Genomic DNA, 14,726 nt, shown 5'->3' on the forward strand with positions numbered 1-14,726 from the left:
TAGTGTGTCTTGAACCATGAACTGACGACTGACGACGACAACGACACAAACCGACCGACGGACCGACGATGACGGCTTTAGGGATCCCGGGGGTCAACCAGCTTAAGGTACCTTAGGCGGTTTAAGTTCAAAGCCCTTTTCTTCGGCCAGCCACCACCTCAGTCTTGGGCACCTAAACACAAACCTATGCGGTCATAGCAAGGCCATCAACAATCATCGACATTCCACACCATTTTCTACCTACCTGTACCTTATATCAAACGAAAGACGAAAAGAAAAAGGTAACGGCAACAGATCGGACCACCTGCAGGCTCGGTATTGCTACCTCACCTTGCCTTAGATATGTAGGTACGCCACGTGGTGCTGCTGCTACCTTACTGTACAAGCACACGCTTGCCGACGGCCTCCGCGCCCGCGAAGCGCGCGATTCACACGCGCCGCTCGCTTCCTCCCTCTCTCTTCCGCATTGGTATGGTGGAGCACTACCGACTCGCTCCACCTTACGTCGAATCCATCGACCTGGAAAAGACATTTGTCCTGAATTCATAGCTATAGATATCCAACGTCAGTAATGCCAGGGACCACCGAGCTCGTGTAAGTAAAAGCAGTTCATCATCTCCAAAAATCCTTGACTCGAGTCCTAAAGCAACAGAACAAACAGCACCAACACGCAGCCCCAGCCCAGCCCAGCCCTAGCCCGCCGGAGTCCGGCATGAGGTGAACCAAGGAGAATTAGATGTTATTTGTTCAATACGGTACGGTAGGTCACGATGATGATGATGATGATGATGATGATGATGGGTTCAATCTAATCCGCGTCACTCCGCTTGACTTCCAATTGCTTGCAGTCCATCTGCTTCGGCAGGGTGCACAGTGCTCGTGTCTGTGCGTGCGTGTGTGCGTGCTGCGCGCGTGCTTGTCTCCTCACTCTCTTTCTGGCTCCCTGTGGTGCTAAGTGATACTGTAGCAGAGTAGACAGTGATCATGGCTTTTTGGTCTTTTGGTCTTTTTATATAGTGCGTTGCCATCTAAACTTGCGCTGGAAGGTAGGTCTGTAGATATGTGTCTCTGCTTGTGTGTTTGTTTATTTCTATATACTGTAGATGATTCTCTTGTACAAGTCAAAAGCATGGAGCATTAGGCGATATATATATATATACAAATATACGAGGTTCCCTTGCTTTGATCTGCTGTGAACAGGTGTACCCTATATACGTAGGTGCTTGCAGACCATAGATGGGGAGGAATCACAACCATCCTCCACTGTTCTTGTTGATATAAGACACATGGCGCTCAATCTCGCACTCCTTTCCTGGTGATGCTTATATGTTGGACGCTATAGGCACTTGATCATCTAGCATATGTGGCACTCTGCGACATCGTCAGGTAACTACAGCGACTCAAGGTGGAATGTTCAAGGCAGACAGGTAATTTAAGAGGCCAAGAATGCACCCTCATTTGTTGCAGTAGAAAAGTACAAAGACAAGGCCAGAGGCGCAGAGACAACAACATCCGCTATGTTGAACATGATCGTCCAAGAAAAAGAAACTCATAAAGACAAGTGATTCATCCTCTCAAGCGCTGGAAAATGAATTCGGTGTAGAAAAGCAGCAACGGCCCCCACCAATGCCGAGGCATACGCTTTCGCCATGGAAAAGACAGGCAGAATAGAAAAAGAACGGCATGCAAAGCAAGAGGATGAACAATAAACCCAGAACATGGTTTCCCACTTCAATCGCTGGCGCCGTCCGACAGAAAGAAAAACCGCATTTCCGTCCCTGTTCCAATCGTAGAGCAGAAACGCCGTTGCAACACCCCTTCAGAAAGAAACCCCTCCTTGGTTGTTTTGGTGATCGAGCGCCTCCCAGGCGCCCCCCTATATTCCGTGTAGAGAACCCTTAGGAAATTTGGCCGTGCCGTGGCATCTGACCCTCATTACCACCGCTTCGTCAAGCGCTTGTCGATCAACGACGCCCGACAGAGCTTTTTTTCTGTTTGTCCCACTAGGACACCTTTTTGTGAACCGTCCCTTCGAGCTTTTTGGGCTTCATGAATTCGATCGGCCGGAGAGGATCCTTGGGATCCAAAAACGCCAACATGACGAGAGACAACTCTTTGAAATCAACCGGTTTGGTAACGTAAGAATTGAACCCAGCATCCGCGCACTTGGCGTAGACATCGCCCAGTACGTTGGCTGAGAGGGCGACAATCGGGCGATACTGGTAATTATTCGTTTTCTCCCACTTGCGAATCTCGCGACAAGTTTCGTAGCCGTCTTTGTTCGGCATGTGCAAGTCACACTAGAAGCGAGGAGTCAGCCACTGACAAGGATATATTAGGCGACCAACAGCTCAGTACTTACAAGGATGATCGAATAGTACCCATGAGGCTTGGAGAAGACCTTCTCCGTACATTGCACTCCGTCCAACACCGTCTCCACTTGCAGGTTGGCCTTGCTCAAGAACTTCAGAAGCACCTGAGATATCGTTAGCCATATCATTCACACACATGTCATGCATATGTTCCTCACCATCTGGTTGACCCGATTGTCCTCGACCAATAGTACTCTTTTCCCCTTATCACGGAGTCTCCGAGTCATCTCCTCGAACACTTGCTTTTGGGACACGGCGACCTGCTGCGCACTGTCCTGGTTGCGATCTGTGCTCATCTCTCGTTCCTTCCTGGGATCGAATATGACGGCGAATTTGCTGGGCTTGAGCGGCTTGAAGATGAATCTCAGACGCTGCTCCTTGGCGAGTTCTTCATAGCTTTTTCCTCCATCTTGTTCCATGAGACTCCTCCGCTGCGCAAGATCAGTGATGAGAATCAATTGCGTCGACGAATGGGAGGGAGTCGAGAGGATCTGGTCCATGAACGCAACAATCTCCGGCACAGATTGCAGTACAAGCACAACGTGGCTGAAGATCATAGGATCGTCACCGCCCATCATCTTCTGGCACTCTACAACGCTTGCTCGCGCTGTGATCTGATGGGGTATTGTCTTGGGCAAAGTCATGTCAAGATGATGGATTGTGGCTTCGCGACTGTACTTGAGAGGGCACACAACCAGGATTGAATACATGGGAGGCAGGAGACTGCCGCCAGGCGACATCATTCTGATTGCAGCAGCGGGAATATCCGCACCTTCGGGTTCTGCTTCATCTGCCCCAGCGTTGCGGCTGTGTCGGAAGTCATCCGGCATTGCCAGTGTTATTGGTGATGACAGCCCGGTACCAGTATCCTGTACATATGAAGATGCCGAAGATCTTTCAGATCTCAGGCTGCTCGTCCGCGCAGTGTGGATGGAAGGATCAGAACTGCCGGAGGAAGCAAGAGCATCGGGAGATGACACATACGATGAGCCTGCGGATTGGGGATCAAGTAGTGGCGACGTCTTGCTCTTTGCCGACATGAATCGTGTATTGGATAGCGTCGGGATCTGCTTGATGCTTGGCACTAGAGATAGTTCATGTCCACTAACAGACGGACTCGACGGCATCAAACTCGGTCCAGGTGTTGGGGGTGGAGGTGGCTGATCATCCGATGAGGGCAAGCTTGTCTTGATGTAGAAAGTGAACGTAGACCCCTTTCCTGGAACGCCCGAAGCAGTCATATCGCCCCCGTGAAGTTGGGTAAGTTGTCTCGAAATGACTAGTCCGAGACCAGTACCGCCATGTTGGCGCGTGCTGCTACCGTCGATCTGACTGAATCGCTTGAACAGGTATTGTGCCTCTTTGTCCGTGAATCCTCGACCTGTGTCAATGACCTCGAATTGCAGATACATCTCATGCTTGGTCGAAACGTGATCTTCATCCTCCTTAACTCTGCAACGAACGAAGACCTCGCCAGTCTGTGTAAATTTAATGGCGTTTCCTATTATGTTAAGAAGAATCTGTCGAATACGGAAGCGATCTCCCTTAATCTGTGAGGGAACATCGTCATCAACGAGGTAATTGAGTTCCAGCCCCTTGTCGATAGCCATGGCTGAGGTCAAGTCATTCACCTCTTCGATCAAGGAGCGGACATGTAACCAGTCGATATTGAGTTGAATCATGCCAGCCTCTGCCTTTGAGAGATCCAGAATATCATTGATGAGACCACGCAGGCCCTCTGTTGAAGCGCGGATGATATTGACATGTTCCATCTGTTCCGCGGTAAGACTGCTGTCGATGAGGAAATTGACCATGCCGGTAATGCCGTTCAAGGGTGTCCTGATCTCATGAGACATGTTGCTGAGGAACCGGGACTTCTCATCCATGGTCTCCTTGAGGTCTCGTTCGAGTGTCTTGTGATCGTTGATGTCGGTGCACGTGCCGTACCACGTGTCTTCGTCGCCGATTGTTTGTGACTCTTGGTCTTCTAGCACGACTCTGACCAAATGCCAACGATATTCGCCATCTTTTGATCTCAATCGTACTTCTGTAGAGTACGAAGGCCTGCCATCAGCGTCGCGTGAGACTTTCAGAATACCAGTCGAAGCGAGTTCCGAGAGCTTTCTTTGTGATTGTGCCACTGGCGATGTATGAATAGGACTTGTCGGTCCCCTTTCCGTGTCGGAGGACCCACTCGAAGATTGGGCGGAAGAGGAAAAGGTACGCACTGGCTCTGCTGGCACCGAGGTCGGAACGTTCGTCGGCTGTGAGCCATCCACAAAGTTCGGCAATCTGCACTTAACAATGTCTTCCGGGTGGACATACTCCATGAATCCAAGCCCTAAAGCTTGCGCTTCGGGTTGTCCGGAGTAGTTGAGCCAGTGCGAATTACAAAAGGTGATACCTTTGGTCTTGTTGACTGTGAAAACCACCTGGGGACTGGAGTTGGCAAGCGCACGGTACTTCGCTTCCGAAGCTGCGGTCTCCTGTTGTCTGGAGGAGTTCAGCTCTGCCAAATGCTGCTCGTGAAAGTCCATGTTCGTGCCAATCCAATGAACAATCTTTTGCTTTTTGTCTTTGAGAGGAGCAGCTCTCACGTAGAACCACCGGTAATTTCCATCGAAGCGCTGTAGACGGGCCTTCATTTGTAGGTGTTGGCCGGTTTTCAAAGACTTGTTCCACAGATCCATGAATTTGCCCTTGTCGTCTGGATGAATAGCCTGCCAGGGGTCTCGAAGAACTTGTCTCGAATCATGACCGCGATACACAAGGAACTTTGCGTTTACCCAGGTGATGTTACCTGAACCTGGTGCGGCTGTATATACTTGGACGGGTAGGGAGTCGATGATGGTACGGAGCAAGCGCTCTGAGGGCGGAGGCATCTCCTCCGAAATTGAACTCGAGCGTCCGTGTGTCTGACCACTGTTCGCCACCTTGGGAGTGGTCGCAGCGGGAAGACCTTGGAAAGAAGAGGTGAAGTCTGCGCCATAGGAGTGTAGAAGTGAGTGCTTATTGTCGGGAGCCTCAGGGGTTGTCTCAGCCTGAGTCTGAGTCTGAGTCTGAGTCTGAGTCTGGGCCTGGGTCTGGGTCTGCGTCTTGGAGAGGCTTCGTGAGGGAACTGCTCTAGAGGGCGAATCGGCACCGCCGACGTTATGTTCTTGTGAAAGCCTCAATGGTGACTTGTCGCCCTTGTGAGGATTTGAGCCTGACTTCAGTCTTCTCTCCTTGCGCAACATCAGGAGCTCGTCGTCAGCACCACCAAATGAAGCTCTTTTTGCAGCTGTCTTGTTTTCCTTGGCTGACGATGGCTGCACGGGCGGCTGAGTCGCAGCAGCATTGCTTGATGAACGGTGCACATTGGTTCTCTTCTTCGCATCGAAATAACTATCGATCATCTCTGCGCCAAGATACGCCGGTGTGCCGGCCACCGACCTGCTCGTACTGAGACCGAACGCACCGGGATCCCAACCAGGAGTCCCAGCTATTGATCCTGTTGGACTGTGTCGTGACCGTCCAGAATAGTCGGAGGGGCTGGTCATGCTTCCAGATATGGATTCGGTCACATCATCCAGATCAGCACGAATGAGTTCATCAAGGTTGGAAGGCTCCAATGATAGAGGTGCATATCCCACTGTATGCCCTGAAGCACCACGGCGATGTCGAAGGCCCATAGCATGGATGTGAGTGCTGGTATATTGGTGCGCCATGGAATAAGAGGTCGCCAGGTGCGGCCCGAGGAGCTTAAGGGACTGGACAAGATTATGAGGGTAGGGCACGGCGGGGCTCAGTATAGATAGGATGGCAATCGGAGCCCTCCTTTCTCTAGCTGCAGAGTATTGTGAGGACTGCACTTCACTATCAGGCGGTCGCCCTCCCTTGAGGGATTGTGTGATCTCGTCCGGGCTCTGAACCTTTGCGCCCATCGGTAATGACAGGGAAGGGTGTATTAATGGTATGTGGATGACTGTGTGGGCACGGTCGACGCCAATCGCTGCCACTGGTTGTAAGTGGGAATAGTCATGCGGCGACTCGGTAGGGTTGAAAGAGTCTTCGACGTTGGCTTCGGTGAAGAAAGGGTTGTTCTCTGGATCCTCTTGTACAGCGGGAGAAGGGGCAGGGGATTGTGCCCATGGAGAAGGTGGGTATTGTTCATATTCCTCATAGTTGGATCCGCGACGACCATGCTCATCAATGGCACCGAAGACGCTGCGAAAATTGCCTAGTTTCGATGAATATGACCGTCCAAGCGGATTTCGAGGTTCGGGTGGGTTTGCCGCTTTCGTACGCTGGACCGAATCGATACTGCCTGCCGATTGGGAGTCTCGCGATGAGCTGCTGCTGTCTCCGGAGTCACCAGCATAGTCTCGCGTCAAGGTGACTAGCTTGCCTCGCTTTAGTACGCGGTTGACTCCGCTGGTGTCGATTAGTCCATCGACCTCGTGGTCGAGCCCTTTCAGTGTAGGAAAGACGGCGATAGATTGGGGGTACTGGACGTCCTCGCCGAGACTACTGAAGTCGACTTCACTGTTTGAGGTGTGGCGAATACTGATGGTGGGCCTATCCATATAGGGTGCTTCAGCCCTCGGGGCATTCGTCAGGTGGGGCGCATGGCTGGCGGTCCTCATGAGCATTGATGGACGCACTGCTCCGACACCCCTGGCTGGAGACTCGGTTGATGCACCTTCCAGAGTTGGCGAGGTATGTCCGGCATATGAATGACGAGTTACCATGGTGGGGCGGGCCCTGCTTGACAGCATTGTTGGCGAGCGCTGTTGGTCCTCAGGAACAGAGCGTGGCGGCACAGAAAGATTGGGATTGGAGCGCGGGACCTCAAGCTCGCCGGGATCGTTGCGGCCATGTACGTTGAAGGTGGTCTTCTGACCCCATGGCACATTCTCAATGTCGTTGAGATCGGCAGGCAATGCTAATGTTGCGCGGTCGGCCTTGAAGCTCTCATGCATAATCTTGACCACCGTCGACCACCAATCATCCAGTCCAGGCTCCGAGTTAAGCTTTAAGACAAGGTCGTAGAGGTTCGGTGTCGGGTAGCGAGGGTCTTCTGGGGCTTGATACTCTCGGTAATCTGCAGGCGCAAAGGCAGTATTGGTGGCGATTGGCGTACTGGCGCCAGAAGGACCTGCTCCGGGCGTAAGGTTATCGTAGGACTCTCTCGCCGATACCGTGGGCGACAAGGCCGTAAATGGCTGATGGAATGTCGACGACCACGCCCGAGGCGTACCGGGGACATAAGGAAAGGGATACGACGGCGTGCGCAGAGGCATAGCATCTGGAGTGTTCTCGTTGATGTTACCGCCGCGGACTGTCTTGGAAGACGACGTCGTTGACTCAGTAGATGTCGACTGAGTTGTCGCAAGCGGACTTGTGAATGCGGCCGTCAGTGGCGACATGACAGGTTCCTCTTTGATCGGCGACGGACGACGACCAGGGTTATTGCTTGGACTCGATACGACATTTTGAGATCCGACGCGGGCGCGTAGCTGTTGCGAGTTTGCACTCATTCTGGCATTGACAGCTTCGCGTAATCTAGCTATTTCTGTTTCATCCGGACTGGCTGCTGATGATGCTCTTGATGCCTTGTACGTGGTCTTTTTCTCCGTGCTCGTCTTCGCACCTGCCTGATTATTCCCAGAGGCCGATGTGGATTCGTTGCCACCGGATCCACTTTCTCCAACAGCGGTGTCGCCAGTCGTGTCACTACCAATATCCTCTACCATGGATTGCGACTGCTGTGAATCCGGAATTTCGGCAGGCTGCACGTCGTGTGATGAGTTTGGATGCGATGGCGAGGCGCGGGACCGTTCTAAACCGGGCCTGGCAGGACCGTGGTGTATATTTGTTGTGGGTGTGGAGGACTCATGTTGTTCAGCTGCTGCTTTCTCTATCTGGAAAGGTGTCAAAGATTTCATGACGTTGGGCGGCTCTGGCCCAGTTATCATCCCCCGTCCCCTCGTCTCTCTTCGCTGTTGCTTGAAATCGTGGTTATCGTGGTTGTGGCCGATGTAGTTATTTCTTTTGTTGCTGCTATCAATCTTTCTTTCTCGCTCTTCCTCTATTGCAACCTCACTGTCTCTAAAGAGCCGGCCGTTGATGGCACACCCCGAATCTTCTTCTCTGCCTTGGCTCGTTCAGTGTCCGTCAGGCGCAATAACAGTAACAGTATGGTGACACATCCAGATACGGCAGTCAAGGGAGGCGCGAGGGATGCCAGAAGCTATTACTTCGCCTAGGCGTGGAAATCACTACCAACACAAGACAAACAACCAACAGGTCACGGGCATTGGAAGCATGGATATCGATCGGTCTGTCAAACTGGCAGCTTGCAGTGTCCAGGGTGTGGACCGACCGATCTTGGCTAGGCCCTACTATTCTCAACACCAGTGACGTAGCTTACCCTGCGGAAATGCACTTATCCTGCACTAGTCCCTTACCTTTTACCCACCAGCTCCAGATGCCGCCGCCTTCGAAGCCAGGTGCGGTTAGAGGGAACTTCCGTGAAAGCCACTCAACAGTGGTGAGTGAAGCGTTTCATTCCGTTTCACAGGTCACGATACAGCAGCCGGCACGAGAGCAGAGCATACCTGGTACACAGCTTGCTCGATAGAGTCTGCCCGAACAAGGCACGAGGTGTGGGTTAGCCTGGGACGACGCTTTGGGTCAAGATGGGCATTGTCGACACGCTTCCATGGCGCCCGATTTAAGCATACGAAGATGACGACAAGCAAGGGGTAGACGGAAGCTTTTCATGGAGGAGACCAAAGATTTGCGTTTGGATTTGCGTCCCGCTGGGTGCTGGGCCACCCACCCTTGCTGCTGCAGCTTGATGACCGCTAGGCTTTGCTGTGCTCGCCTCGTACCAGCATTGAAAAGATTCCCATGCTCTCAGCTGAGTTTTTGTGCATCAGCATGCCTTTCAGAAACAATCCGTTATGCTATTATTTTGCTCACTACTACGACTAAAAAAAAAGCTGATGGCTTGCTTCACAAGTCGGATCAAGGTTCAGACTTCCACCGCACGATAATCTCGGCGTCAGCTTGTGCACTCGCCATCTTGGGCAGATTAAGATTCCTAACAATCTTGTTGATGTTCCTGCCAAATCTCCAGTTGACCGTTGTCTTCATGATCTTTAGTTTCTGCGCCTCCGATTGCTTGCGACTTCAGCTACCGGCGAAGAACCGCCGCAAAGCCCATGACTTGGCCTCCACAGCAACAAAATTTGCTTTATTAAAAGGCAGCTTTTCTTAGCAAGATTTCCATGTCTGTTCCGAGGGGGTGATTGGCTTTGAGAGAGGAAAGGTATTGTGCGCGCGTGTCGAGGCTGACTGTTCTCGATATTATCATCTGCTTGTCAGACTCACGGCGCATGTCGCATTGCTACCGCTCCCAGCACAATTACCTAAGGTAAGGTAGGATACCATATCTGGTCCTTGAATCGTGGGAGGGTGGAGGGTGTGTGAACGTCATATCGCCAATCAAATATGGCTAGCGCCATTCCCTCGGGAATCTCAGCAGCTTGACACTAAAGAGGCAACCCACTCGCGCGCACCACAAGGGTCCTGTGGTCCTCTCTTTTTGAGGAGTAAACTTCCCATCCGCCCCTTTGGGAAGAGGGAAGGGCCGTGTTGTGCTTGAACCGCCGCTGTTGTTGTTGTCGTTGCTGCTGCTGCTGCTCACAGCGCAAAAGGCCCGCCACACTGGCTTAGCAGACCGAGCTTCTTGATCTTTGTGCCCTACAATTGTACCATGGTGACCAGCTGATCTACATGTCAATCGCAATTGTTATCTTCTCAAATAAGCATTGAAATGTTATTCCAACACTATCCAAATACAATAGATGACTTTTGTTGATTTCAGCGATCTACCACGACTATTATAGATAAACAAGAAAAAAAGATAGAATAATATGATGCCTCAACCTCTCCCCGCCCCCTCGATACCTATTTGCATACACACATGCAGGGCAGGCATGCTTTCAGCGCACAATTAAACATACATCTTCCCTCTCGATAGCAAAAGCGCTAGCAAGGATGAATGGCGCGACACTATACTCGCACAGTGTATGGAATAGTGAGAAGAGCGGTGGAAGCATTCCCCCCATCTCACAGTCCTTTCCCGACCGACCCACTGTAAACCGAAGTAATACAGCAAGGTCGGACGCCTCTCCGGAGTCCTTCTCCGGCTGCGAGGGGAGAGGGAAGAGGAGCGAGAGGGGGCCAAGAAGAGCGGGCAACAGGCGCCGCGAGGTGAGGCTACTACTAGTCAGGCTAGTCGGCTTACTGTACTGTACCTTAGCAAGGCTAGTGAGCACGAGGGACTACAAGACGAGGAACCGGGAACAGGAACGGAATATAAGGTACAATAATGTAAGAGCACTGTAATTATGTACAGTACATGTGGTCGGCGACGTCTTTTCACCTGGCGTGACGTGCAGTGAGGTGTTGCTTGCACGGTCGCCCATGAATCTCAAGGTAGGAGTACGTACTTGTACCGTAAGGTGAGGTGAAAAGCACTTGGAGCAGAACGGACAGAACGGAATAGGCGAAATCCGCGCGCGCTTTTACCTAGGTAACTAGGTACCTGACCTTACTGTATCTTACTTTGCCGACTTCACGCAGTAGTAGTAGGTGTTTCTCCTTGGTTCGCAGTACCATTCTTTTAACTTGAGTGGGCGCTAAATTCAGGCTGTTTTGTGAGTTGAACGTCTCGGAGTACGGGCAGGAAATGGACCTGGAATAACGAGTCTTGTTCCTCTCGCATACACTCCCGTAAAAGTATACCAATGTGCAATTTCAATCACCACTTGACCTGCTCTCACGGCTTCACGCGCATATACTAAGCAGGTATGCTGTTCATATTGTTTACAGGACCTAGATAGTAAGCTCTTGTGTGGTCTTCATAAGCTACTGTACAGTACAAGTACAGTGCGATCGTCCATCATGGTCGCGCTTAAGCGCCTGAAGGGCTGAACTGGGTAATGGCAGAGTGCAGCAGAGTAGAGTAAAAAAATTGATACGGCTCACTCGAGCCGATTTTTGTACTACCTAGGTAATCTACAGTACAGTACAGTAAGGTACTCTTTCACTATGAGGTATCATTTGTTTGTTTTATCTTATCTCCGGGGCCATTAAAAAAGCATGACAGCTCATGCGCTCATTGGGGTCCTGTGCTTGTTGGAGTGTGCACAGATGCAAGTTAGTCTGTTGTTATTATTGCTGCTGCCCTGATGACGTTCCTGGTCCTGAGAAACATGTGGACCGAGGGCACCCATTTATTGAAAATGTATACTGTATGACCCAGCTTTGCACTTCATATCGATTGGCTGCGCCATCTGGCCGATGCATATCTCCCAATGCGCACATCCGCATGCATGCGAGGGCCACGGGTTTCCTCATCGATAAAGGTCTCCTGATTATCGTCTTTAGGAGAACGATCGTTGTGTTACACGTGCGATCTGCCATCAGTGACGCTTCCGTGCGAACATAACGTGTTTTCGGATCGGATCGTGTTTCGGTTCCTCTTGACGTTTCGGCCCAAAGTTCTCCACTAAATGCTCGAGTTGCCTCCGAGCGGCGGCGTCTTCGAGCTTTCGGCGAAACTCTTGGTTGGCATGATATCTTACCAACTCCCGATCGAGATCCTATCTCAGTTCCGTGTTGCCGTTCGCCACTACCTTTGGAGTGGAGGGACCCGTACTGGACGGTAATAGCTTGATTTGCTTGATTAGGTAGGACTTTTCGTCAGAAAACTGGTCGTCCTCGGTGCGGTCGGCTAGGAAGTTGGGGAGGAAATCTAATAGACGCTGCTTGTTCATCGTCAAAAGTCTCTTTACTTCAGGGGACTTATTAGGATTCGCAGCAAAGATCTGAAGGGTCATGTAAGTTTGGATCGGGCTTAGCAGAACTGGGTATGCTGACCTTGAAAACGTGGAAAGCCTCATACTGCACCATTTTCCGGTCATCCTTAAGTTGCCACATTATGAGCTTAAGGTTGTCGCCAGACTCAACATAGCGTGTCATGATATCGTAGAATTGGCGGTCGAGCAAGACTTCGCCCAGTAATTTGATGGATTGTCTCTTAGTGACATAACTTTCCGACTTTATCAGAATAGTGTTGTATTTCTCGAAAAAAAGATCAAAGTTGGTGTCGACGTATTTTGCGACTATGGGCTTGTGCCGTACGAGTATTTGCTACAGCTGTTAGTGGAGTGGAGAGAATGAGAGGCATGAGTATGCGCGACGTACTCTGAATGTGTCGAAGGCGTCGGTGCTGACTTCAAATAGACTCTTGTCGATCCACTCAAAGAACTTCCAGAAGACACCCCTCCCTGACGAAGGCTGTGATGTATCGATGCTTCCCAAGTCAAGCGGTGGGCCGCTCGGCTCATCATAGAGTATCAGTGCAGTGACTGCGTCGTGCTTCAGCGCTTCCTTCAATATACCCCCGCACGGCATCGCGCTCTCTCTTCGATCGTAGCCGTTGCATAGCGCAATTATGATCTCGGGTCTGGTTGTAATGATGTATTGCAGTGCGATGGGCTCGGTGGAATCGGATCCCGGTTGCTTAAACCGGAGTACGTTCGAGATGATCGTCTGAGTGTCTTTGCGGGCCTCGAAAGGCAGGCGATGGATGTTCTCGGCGAGGAGACGCAGAAGATCCTCGGTCAACAGGAATTGGACGAGCTGAAAAACCTGATCTGGACTGACTTCGAGTTCTGCGCGATATCAGCCAAGGTGATATACAAGTGAAGTGTGCCAGGTCAACACACCTGGTGTGCCTTGTAGGATAACTTTCATCTGTGAGAGATTCCTAGCGAGCTCCTCTTCTATCTGTGCCCCGCAGTCAGTATGGCTCTTGATACCACAGACTCATACACCACTGCACCTTTGGCGAGGGTTTATCCTCAGCAATCAGCTTTGTGATTAACTCCTTTGTTGACCTGGTCAACTCCTGGTTCGACCTGGTCTTGGTTCTCCCAAACAAGAACGCCATGACACCTGATGCTCTTCCTCAGCCTCTCGCGCACACACGGTGAAGCAATAGTAAAGATACGATGGAGAGAAGAAGAGAAAATAGCAGCAGGCTACACCCAAGGAAAGAACACAAACATCGGCCAATGCGGATGTCACAGAAACACAAGGAGATTGTTCCAGGTCTGGTAGGGTCGGTGAGGGTAACCATATAGGGCAACCACGTAGGGCTGTCCCGAGTGTGTACACAACTGTGGGGAAAGGGGCTCTTCGAAACGGCGGCGGCGGCTGTCACATGCTTTTCTCAGCAAATATACCTACCTACCTACCTACCTAGTCATTCAATCGGAGACCCATTGGCTTCTTCTGATACTGCACCGCAGTGTGGTTTAACACCTAGATCCAGACATATAAATACTGTGTGGTTAAGCAATCGACAGCCAGACTCGGCGGCTGCTAGAAAGCTGCTGTCAATCTTGCCGAGACCGAGGGCGACCCTGTTCTTACGTGACTCTCTTCTGTGTGCCTCGTCTCGAGTAAACAATCGATATTGCACCATGTCGAGAGAAGGAGAAGCGATCTCAGATGCGACATCCCTGATTACTGTAATATTTGAAAACCCGTACAGGGCCCTATGTGCTGCTGTGGCATGGATCGCACATACTATCGGTCGTCATGGCTAGATGGGCACCAAGTGCTCGAATGCAACTGACTCAACTTTCACCCACAGAGCTCTTGTCAACACATATACCTACCACAACACCCATCATTTCTACAACACTGCTCGTTTACCGCGGTAAGTGACTGAGCTGGAAGGTGTTCGCTGTAGGAAATATGGACACGATAGCCATCTCGACATCATCGACGTGTAGTATATAACTACTCCCATCCATTGAAACGTCTCACTCAGCAAAAGCCATCGTGGAATCAGTACGTACTGTAAAGTACTGGAGGTTTCGGCGGTCCGATGAGCCCACCCGTCATGAGTGAATATCGTGAATGGTATGTGCTTGTATTGGTAATCAAAAATTGTGACTGCATGCAATCACAACATTCGGGCTTCAAGGCGGGCCGATGAAGGAAAGACACCAAAGAGGCACCAGCGGCGGCTGGAGAGGCCCGAAAACGTAGCAAAGGCGATATGTCATGAATGCCACAAGGACATGAGTGGACGTGCTAGGAATGACATGATGCTGTACCACGTATAATGTGCAGAATGTGTAAAGTTTGAGCGATGGCCCACGAGGACAATGATATTGTTTGAATGCTAAATCTTAATATGTGGTTATAGTCTATTGAATAGAACAACAAACATAGCTGGGACATGGCCATAGACGACTACAGATAGATCTGACCGATGGTTAGTCT

At 51.0% G+C, this 14,726-nt stretch overlaps 2 protein-coding genes across 3 annotated transcripts; both read right to left on the bottom strand.

Annotated features, from left to right (window-relative positions):
- Positions 1 to 2,003: 2,003 nt before the first annotated feature.
- AAFC00_001043 (uncharacterized protein) lies at positions 2,004 to 8,299 on the bottom strand (the record flags this gene model as incomplete). Of its 2 annotated transcripts, none has more annotated exons than XM_069340177.1 (3): positions 2,004 to 2,300; positions 2,363 to 2,476; positions 2,531 to 8,299. In XM_069340177.1, the coding sequence occupies 3 exons, from the start codon at positions 8,297 to 8,299 to the stop codon at positions 2,004 to 2,006; spliced, it is 6,180 nt and encodes a 2,059-aa protein (XP_069203652.1). The 2 variants fall into 2 exon arrangements, with proteins under 2 accessions (XP_069203652.1, XP_069203651.1); XM_069347691.1 differs by having other exon boundaries at positions 2,531 to 8,107.
- Positions 8,300 to 12,028: 3,729 nt separating this feature from the next.
- Positions 12,029 to 13,380, bottom strand: AAFC00_001044 (uncharacterized protein; the record flags this gene model as incomplete). The annotated part of the gene is made up of 5 exons (XM_069340178.1): positions 12,029 to 12,253; positions 12,306 to 12,578; positions 12,633 to 13,102; positions 13,157 to 13,217; positions 13,273 to 13,380. 5 exons carry the CDS (start codon positions 13,378 to 13,380, stop codon positions 12,029 to 12,031), a joined length of 1,137 nt encoding a protein of 378 aa, XP_069203653.1.
- Positions 13,381 to 14,726: the final 1,346 nt, after the last annotated feature.

The sequence above is a fragment of the Neodothiora populina genome, assembly GCF_041146345.1.
Source record: "Neodothiora populina strain CPC 39397 chromosome Unknown canker_contig_12, whole genome shotgun sequence".
NCBI lineage: Eukaryota > Fungi > Ascomycota > Dothideomycetes > Dothideales > Dothioraceae > Neodothiora > Neodothiora populina.